The sequence below is a fragment of the Sebastes fasciatus genome, unplaced genomic scaffold, assembly GCF_043250625.1.
Source record: "Sebastes fasciatus isolate fSebFas1 unplaced genomic scaffold, fSebFas1.pri Scaffold_74, whole genome shotgun sequence".
Lineage (NCBI taxonomy): Eukaryota > Metazoa > Chordata > Actinopteri > Perciformes > Sebastidae > Sebastes > Sebastes fasciatus.
Window position 1 is genome coordinate 15,001 of NW_027428262.1, and position 10,000 is coordinate 25,000.

Consider the following 10,000-nt stretch of genomic DNA (forward strand, 5'->3'; position numbering starts at 1 on the left):
CAAAGTAATACTACACACAGTAATACTACACACAGTACTACTACACACAGTACTACTACACAGAGTACTACTACACACAGTACTACTACACAGAGTAATACTACAAAGAGTAATACTACACAGAGTAATACTACACAGAGTAGTACCACACAGTAATACTACACAGTAATACTACACAGAGTACTATTACACAGAGTACTACTACACACAGAGCTACTACACAGAGTAATACTAAACAGAGTAATACTACACAGAGTAATACTAAACAGAGTAATACTAAATAGAGTAATACTACACAGAGTAATACTACACACAGTATTACTACACACAATAATATTACAGAGTAATACTACACGGAGTAATACTACACAGAGTAATACTACACAGAATAGTACTATACACAGTATTTCTACACAAAGTAATACTACACAGAGCAGTACTACACAGAGTAATACTACACAGTAATACTACACAGAGTACTATTACACAGAGTAGTACTACACAGAGTAATACTACACAGAGTAATACTACACAGAGTAGTACTACACAGAGTAATACTACACAGAGTAGTACTACACAGAGTAATATTACACATAGTAATACTACACAGAGTAGTAAGTATTGATGGGTAGTGATAGTTATTGATAGTATATTGATATTATATTGATAGTATATTGATAGTTAATTGATAGTTATTGATATTATATTGATAGTTTATTGATAGTATATTGATAGTTATTGATATTATATTGATAGTTATTGATATTATATTGATAGTTATTGATATTATATTGATAGTATATTGACAGTATATTGATAGTTATTGATAGTATATTGATAGTATATTGATAGTTATTGATAGTATATTGATAGTTATTGATATTATATTGATAGTTATTGATATTATATTGATAGTATATTGACAGTATATTGATAGTTATTGATAGTATATTGATAGTATATTGATAGTTATTGACAGTATATTGATAATTATTGATAGTATATTGATAGTTATTGATAGTTTAATGATAGTTATTGATAGTATATTGATAGTATATTGATATTATATTGATAGTATATTGACAGTATATTGATAGTTATTGATATTGATAGTTATTGATATTATATTGTTAGTATATTGATAGTATATTGATATTATAGTGATAGTTTATTGATAGTATATTGATATGATATTGATAGTATATTGATAGTATATTGATATTATATTGATAGTATATTGATAGTTAATTGATAGTTATTGATATTATATTGATAGTATATTGATATTATATTGATAGTATATTGATAGTTATTGATATTATATTGATAGTATATTGATATTTTAGTGATAGTATATTGATATTATATTGATATTATATTGATAGTATATTGATAGTTATTGATATTATATTGATAGTATATTGATATTATATTGATAGTTATTGATATTATAGTGATAGTATATTGATATTATATTGATATTATATTGATAGTATATTGATATTATATTGATAGTATATTGATATTATATTGATAGTATATTGATAGTTATTGATATTTTAGTGATAGTATATTGATATTATATTGATATTATATTGATAGTTATTGATATTATATTGATAGTTATATTGATAGTATATTGATAGTATATTGATAGTTATTGATATTATATTGATAGTTATATTGATAGTATATTGATAGTTATATTGATAGTATATTGATAGTATATTGATAGTTATTGATATTATATTGATAGTTATATTGACAGTATATTGATAGTATATTGATAGTTATATTGATAGTATATTGATAGTATATTGATAGTTATTGATATTATATTGATAGTATATTGATATTATATTGATAGTTATTGATATTATATTGATAGTTATATTGATAGTATATTGATAGTATATTGATAGTTATTGATATTATATTGATAGTATATTGATAGTATATTGATAGTTATTGATATTATATTGATAGTATATTGATAGTATATTGATAGTTATTGATATTATATTGATAGTTATATTGATAGTATATTGATAGTATATTGATAGTTATTGATATTATATTGATAGTATATTGATAGTATATTGATAGTTATTGATATTATATTGATAGTATATTGATAGTTATTGATAGTATATTGATAGTATATTGATAGTTATTGATATTATATTGATAGTATATTGATAGTTATTGATAGTATATTGATAGTTATTGATAGTTTAATGATAATTATTGATAGTATATTGATCAGTATTGATCGGTACCTGCAGGTAGAGCAGCAGGTTGCTCTGCGGTTGTCCGTTCACTGTTATTGATAGTATATTGATAGTATATTGATCAGTATTGATCGGTACCTGCAGGTAGAGCAGAAGGTTGCTCTCCGGTTGTCCGTTGACTGTTATTGATATTATATTGATATTATATTGATATTACATTGATAGTATATTGATCAGTATTGATCGGTACCTGCAGGTAGAGCAGCAGGTTGCTCTGCAGTTGTCCGTTCACTGTTATTGATAGTATATTGACAGTATATTGACAGTATATTGATAGTTATTGATAGTTATTGATAGTATATTGATAATATATTGATAGTATATTGATAGTTATTGAAAGTATATTGACAGTATATTGATAGTATATTGATAGTTATTGATAGTATATTGATAGTATATTGATAATATATTGATAGTATATTGATAGTTATTGAAAGTATATTGACAGTATATTGATAGTATATTGACAGTTATTGATAGTATATTGATAGTATATTGATAGTTATTGATAGTATATTGATCAGTATTGATCGGTACCTGCAGGTAGAGCAGCAGGTTGCTCTGCAGTTGTCTGTTTACTGTTATTGATAGTATATTGACAGTATATTGATAGTTATCGATAGTATATTGATCAGTATTGATTGGTACCTGGAGGTAGAGCAGCAGGTTGCTCTGCGGTTGTCCGTTCACTGTTATTGATAGTATATTGACAGTATATTGACAGTATATTGATAGTTATTGATAGTTATTGATAGTATATTGATAATATATTGATAGTATATTGATAGTTATTGAAAGTATATTGACAGTATATTGATAGTATATTGATAGTTATTGATAGTATATTGATAGTATATTGATAGTTATTGATAGTATATTGATCAGTATTGATCGGTACCTGCAGGTAGAGCAGCAGGTTGCTCTGCAGTTGTCTGTTTACTGTTATTGATAGTATATTGACAGTATATTGATAGTTATCGATAGTATATTGATCAGTATTGATTGGTACCTGGAGGTAGAGCAGCAGGTTGCTCTGCGGTTGTCCGTTCACTGTTATTGATAGTATATTGACAGTATATTGACAGTATATTGATAGTTATTGATAGTTATTGATAGTATATTGATAATATATTGATAGTATATTGATAGTTATTGAAAGTATATTGACAGTATATTGACAGTTATTGATAGTTATTGATAGTATATTGATAGTATATTGATAGTATATTGATAGTTATTGATAGTATATTGATAGTTATTGATAGTATATTGATCAGTATTGATCGGTACCTGCAGGTAGAGCAGCAGGTTGCTCTGCAGTTGTCCGTTTACTGTTATTGATAGTATATTGACAGTATATTGATAGTTATCGATAGTATATTGATCAGTATTGATTGGTACCTGGAGGTAGAGCAGCAGGTTGCTCTGCGGTTGTCCGTTGACCGTACAGTGAAACGCCGCCGTCTGTCCCGCGTTCACCTCCACGCCTTTAATGTGCAGGAAGTGAGGCGTGCTCACTGAGGACACACACAAACATAGTGGTCAGAGGTCAGAGGTCACACACTGATGACATCATCACCTGACTGACAGCGCCGTCGTAACGGCTAACGGCTAACGGCTAACTCTCCTGATCTCTGGAGCCAGGCAGCCAAACTCTGACCTATCCAATCACAAGATGGAAGAACCGCATGTGCGTATGTGTGTGTGTGTGTGTGTGTGTGTGTTTACACAACAGTGTGTGTTTTCAATCAGTTTATTGGACAGTGTCGAGGTAAAAACAGGCAGCGAAGAAAAGTTCAGGTCAAGGATGTTTACTGGAGATTTAATGCACAACACACACACACACACACACTGGACGGTGTGTGTGTGTGTGTGTGTGTGTGTGTGTGTGTGTGTGTGTGTGTGTGTGCGTGTGTGTGTGTGCGTGTGTGTGTGTGTGTGTGTGCGTGTGTGTGTGTTGTTCACATAACAAAGCAACATCAAAATGTGAGTCTTCAGACGGCCGATAGATAAACAGACGGATGGATCAAAGTCCTGCTAATCAATTTATATTTAATGAGCTCCCCTGTCTCCACACACACACACACACACACACACACACACACACACACACACACACACACACACACAAACAAACACACACACTCACACACAGACAGACAAACACACACACACACACACACACACACACACACACACACACACACTGACCTTGATTCTATGATGCCAGCTCTCAACTTTTAACATCGTTATCCAATTAAGCATCCAAACCTCGTTAACCAATTAGGAGCCTGTTCTACAAGAAGGGGGTGGGGCCTGTGTGTGTGTGTGTGTGTGTGTGTGTGTGTGTGTGTGTGTGTACTTACTGCACTGGTGTCCCTGCAGTGTGATGTCCTTGATGGCCAGAACTCCTCTCTGACCGGTGCTGACCGCCTCGAACACCACCTGACACACAGAAACACCAGCGTTACCACGGTTACCGTCACCAGCAGTAGCAGTAGCAGTAGTACTAGTAGTAGTAACAACAGTAGTAGTAGTAATAGTAGTATTAACAGTCGTATTAGCAGTAGTATTAACAGTAGTATTAGCAGTAGTATTAGCAGTAGTATTAGCAGTAGTATTAACAGTAGTATTAGCAGTAGTATTAGCAGTAGTAATAGTAGTATTAACAGTAGTATTAGCAGTAGTATTAGCAGTAGTATTAGCAGTAGTATTAACAGTAGTATTAGCAGTAGTATTAGCAGTAGTAATAGTAGTATTAACAGTAGTATTAGCAGTGGTATTAACAGTAGTATTAGCAGTAGTATTAGCAGTAGTAATAGTAGTATTAACAGTCGTATTAGCAGTTGTATTAACAGTCGTATTAACAGTAGTATTAGCAGTAGTAATAGTAGTATTAACAGTAGTATTAGCAGTAGTATTAACAGTAGTATTAGCAGTAGTATTAGCAGTAGTATTAGCAGTAGTAATAGTAGTATTAGCAGTAGTATTAGCAGTAGGATTAACAGTAGTATTAGCAGTAGTATTAGCAGTAGTAATAGTAGTATTAACAGTCGTATTAGCAGTAGTATTAGCAGTCGTATTAACAGTAGTATTAGCAGTAGTATTAGCAGTAGTATTAGCAGTAGTAATAGTAGTATTAGCAGTAGTAGTAGCAGTAGGATTAACAGTAGTATTAGCAGTAGTATTAGCAGTAGTAATAGTAGTATTAGCAGTAGTATTAGCAGTAGGATTAACAGTAGTATTAGCAGTAGGATTAACAGTAGTATTAGCAGTAGTATTAGCAGTAGTAATAGTAGTATTAACAGTCGTATTAGCAGTAGTATTAGCAGTAGTATTAGCAGTCGTATTAACAGTAGTATTAGCAGTAGTATTAGCAGAAGTATTAACAGTAGTATTAGCAGTAGTATTAGCAGTAGTATTAGCAGTAGTAATAGTAGTATTAACAGTCGTATTAACAGTCGTATTAACAGTAGTATTAGCAGTAGTATTAGCAGTCGTATTAGCAGTAGTATTAGCAGTAGTATTAACAGTAGTATTAGCAGTAGTATTAGCAGTAGTATTAGCAGTAGTAATAGTAATAGTAGTATTAACAGTCGTATTAACAGTAGTATTAGCAGTAGTATTAACAGTAGTATTAGCAGTAGTATTAGCAGTAGTAATAGTAGTATTAACAGTAGTATTAGCAGTAGTATTAGCAGTAGTAATAGTAGTATTAACAGTAGTATTAGCAGTAGTAGTAGTAATAGTAGTATTAACAGTCGTATTAACAGTAGTATTAGCAGTAGTATTAACAGTAGTATTAGCAGTAGTATTAGCAGTAGTAATAGTAGTATTAACAGTAGTATTAGCAGTAGTATTAGCAGTAGTAATAGTAGTATTAACAGTAGTATTAGCAGTAGTATTAGCAGTAGTAGTAGTAATAGTAGTATTAACAGTAGTATTAACAGTAGTATTAGCAGTAGTAGTAGTAATAGTAGTATTAACAGTCGTATTAACAGTAGTATTAGCAGTAGTATTAGCAGTAGTATTAACAGTAGTATTAGCAGTAGTATTAGCAGTAGTATTAGCAGTAGTAATAGTAGTATTAACAGTAGTATTAGCAGTAGTAGTAGTAATAGTAGTATTAACAGTCGTATTAACAGTAGTATTAGCAGTAGTATTAGCAGTAGTAATAGTAGTATTAGCAGTCGTATTGGCAGTAGTATTAGCAGTAGTATTAACAGTAGTATTAGCAGCAGTATTAACAGTATTAGCAGTAGTATTAGCAGTAGTATTAGCAGTAGTATTAACAGTAGTATTAGCAGTAGTATTAGCAGTAGTATTAACAGTAGTATTAGCAGTAGTAATAGTAGTATTAACAGTCGTATTAACAGTAGTATTAGCAGTAGTATTAGCAGTCGTATTAGCAGTAGTATTAGCAGTAGTATTAACAGTAGTATTAGCAGCAGTATTAACAGTATTAGCAGTAGTATTAGCAGTAGTATTAACAGTAGTATTAGCAGTAGTATTAGCAGTAGTATTAACAGTAGTATTAGCAGTAGTATTAGCAGTAGTAATAGTTGTATTAACAGTCGTATTAACAGTAGTATTAGCAGTAGTATTAGCAGTAGTATTAGCAGTAGTAATAGTAGTATTAGCAGTAGGATTAACAGTAGTATTAACAGTCGTATTAGCAGTAGTAATAGTAGTATTAACAGTAGGATTAACAGTAGTATTAGCAGTAGTATTAGCAGTAGTATTAACAGTAGTATTAGCAGTAGTAATAGTAGTATTAGCAGTAGGATTAACAGTAGTATTAACAGTCGTATTAGCAGTAGTAATAGTAGTATTAACAGTAGGATTAACAGTAGTATTAGCAGTAGTATTAGCAGTAGTAATAGTAGTATTAGCAGTAGGATTAACAGTAGTATTAACAGTCGTATTAGCAGTAGTAATAGTAGTATTAACAGTAGGATTAACAGTAGTATTAGCAGTAGTATTAGCAGTAGTATTAACAGTAGTATTAACAGTCGTATTAGCAGTAGTATTAGCAGTAGTATTAGCAGTCGTATTAACAGTAGTATTAACAGTAGTATTAGCAGTAGTATTAGCAGTAGTATTAACAGTAGTATTAGCAGTAGTATTAGCAGTAGTATTAACAGTAGTATTAACAGTCGTATTAGCAGTAGTATTAGCAGTCGTATTAACAGTAGTATTAGCAGTAGTATTAACAGCAGTATTAGCAGTAGTATTAGCAGTAGTATTAGCAGTAGTATTAGCAGTAGTATTAGCAGTAGTATTAGCAGTAGTAATAGTAGTATTAACAGTAGTATTAGTAGTAGTATTAGCAGTAGTATTAACAGTAGTATTAGCAGTAGTATTAGCAGTAGTATTAGCAGTAGTATTAGCAGTAGTATTAGCAGTAGTAATAGTAGTATTAACAGTAGTATTAACAGTAGTATTAGCAGTAGTATTAACAGTAGTATTAGCAGTAGTATTAGCAGTAGTATTAGCAGTAGTATTAGCAGTAGTAATAGTAGTATTAACAGTAGTATTAGTAGTAGTAGTAATAGTAGTATTAACAGTAGTATTAGCAGTAGTATTAACAGTAGTATTAGCAGTAGTATTAGCAGTAGTATTAGCAGTAGTATTAGCAGTAGTATTAGCAGTCGTATTAACAGTAGTATTAGCAGTAGTATTAGCAGTAGTATTAGCAGTAGTATTAACAGTAGTATTAGCAGTAGTATTAGCAGTAGTATTAACAGTAGTATTAGCAGTAGTATTAGCAGTAGTATTAACAGTAGTATTAGCAGTCGTATTAACAGTAGTATTAACAGTAGTATTAGCAGTAGTATTAGCAGTAGTATTAGCAGTAGTATTAGCAGTCGTATTAACAGTAGTATTAGCAGTAGTATTAGCAGTAGTATTAGCAGTAGTATTAGCAGTAGTATTAACAGTAGTATTAGCAGTAGTATTAACAGTAGTATTAGCAGTAGTATTAGCAGTAGTATTAGCAGTAGTATTAACAGTAGTATTAGCAGTAGTATTAGCAGTCGTATTAGCAGTAGTATTAGCAGTAGTATTAGCAGTAGTATTAGCAGTAGTATTAACAGTAGTATTAACAGTAGTATTAGCAGTAGTATTAACAGTAGTATTAGCAGTCGTATTAACAGTAGTATTAGCAGTAGTATTAGCAGTAGTATTAGCAGTAGTATTAACAGTAGTATTAGCAGTAGTATTAGCAGTAGTATTAGCAGTAGTATTAGCAGTAGTATTAACAGTAGTATTAGCAGTAGTATTAGCAGTAGTATTAGCAGTCGTATTAACGGTAGTATTAACGGTAGTATTAGCGGTAGTATTAACGGTAGTATTAGCAGTAGTATTAACAGTAGTATTAGCAGTAGTATTAGCAGTAGTATTAGCAGTAGTATTAGCAGTCGTATTAACAGTAGTATTAGCAGTAGTATTAACAGTAGTATTAGCAGTAGTATTAACAGTAGTATTAGCAGTAGTATTAACAGTAGTATTAACAGTAGTATTAGCAGTAGTATTAACAGTAGTATTAACAGTAGTATTAGCAGTAGTAGTAGTAGTAGTAGTAGTAGTAATAGTAGTATTAACAGTCTTATTAGCAGTAGTAATAGTAGTATTAACAGTAGTATTAGCAGTAGTATTAGCAGTAGTAATAGTAGTATTAACAGTAGTATTAGCAGTAGTATTAGCAGTAGTAATAGTAGTATTAACAGTAGTATTAGCAGTAGTATTAGCAGTAGTAATAGTAGTATTAACAGTCGTATTAACAGTAGTATTAGCAGTAGTATTAGCAGTAGTATTAATAGTAGTATTAACAGTAGTATTAGCAGTAGTATTAACAGTAGTATTAGCAGTAGTATTAGCAGTAGTATTAACAGTCGTATTAGCAGTAGTAATAGTAGTATTAACAGTAGTATTAGCAGTAGTATTAGCAGTAGTAATAGTAGTATTAACAGTCGTATTAGCAGTAGTATTAACGGTAGTATTAGCAGTAGTATTAGCAGTAGTAATAGTAGTATTAACAGTAGTATTAGCAGTAGTATTAGCAGTAGTAATAGTAGTATTAACAGTAGTATTAGTAGTAGTATTAGCAGTAGTAATAGTAGTATTAACAGTAGTATTAGCAGTAGTATTAGCAGTAGTATTAGCAGTAGTATTAGCAGTAGTATTAGCAGTAGTAATAGTAGTATTAACAGTAGTATTAGCAGTAGTATTAGCAGTAGTAATAGTAGTATTAACAGTAGTATTAGCAGTAGTATTAGCAGTAGTATTAGCAGTAGTATTAGCAGTAGTATTAGCAGTCGTATTAACAGTAGTATTAGCAGTAGTATTAACAGTAGTATTAGCAGTAGTATTAACAGTAGTATTAGCAGTAGTATTAACAGTAGTATTAACAGTAGTATTAGCAGTAGTATTAACAGTAGTATTAGCAGTAGTATTAGCAGTAGTATTAACAGTAGTATTAGCAGTAGTATTAGCAGTAGTATTAACAGTAGTATTAGCAGTAGTATTAGCAGTAGTATTAACAGTAGTATTAGCAGTAGTATTAGCAGTAGTATTAGCAGTAGTATTAACAGTAGTATTAGCAGTAGTAATAGTAGTATTAACAGTCGTATTAACAGTAGTATTAGCAGTAGTATTAGCAGTAGTATTAACAGTCGTATTAGCAGTAGTATTAGCAGTAGTATTAGCAG

General features: G+C 30.7%; 1 protein-coding gene across 1 annotated transcript in view; it reads right to left on the reverse strand.

The window, feature by feature from the left end:
- The window catches only part of LOC141763864 (receptor-type tyrosine-protein phosphatase mu-like), a gene marked incomplete at its 5' end in the record, with an annotated part of 29,913 nt that overhangs the window by 8,947 nt on the left and 10,966 nt on the right, over positions 1-10,000 (reverse strand). Inside the window, 2 exons of the mRNA XM_074628631.1 lie at positions 3,693-3,808; positions 4,658-4,736. Coding sequence (XP_074484732.1) covers positions 3,693-3,808; positions 4,658-4,736 — 195 coding nt within the window. The remainder of the gene's footprint in view (positions 1-3,692; positions 3,809-4,657; positions 4,737-10,000) is intronic.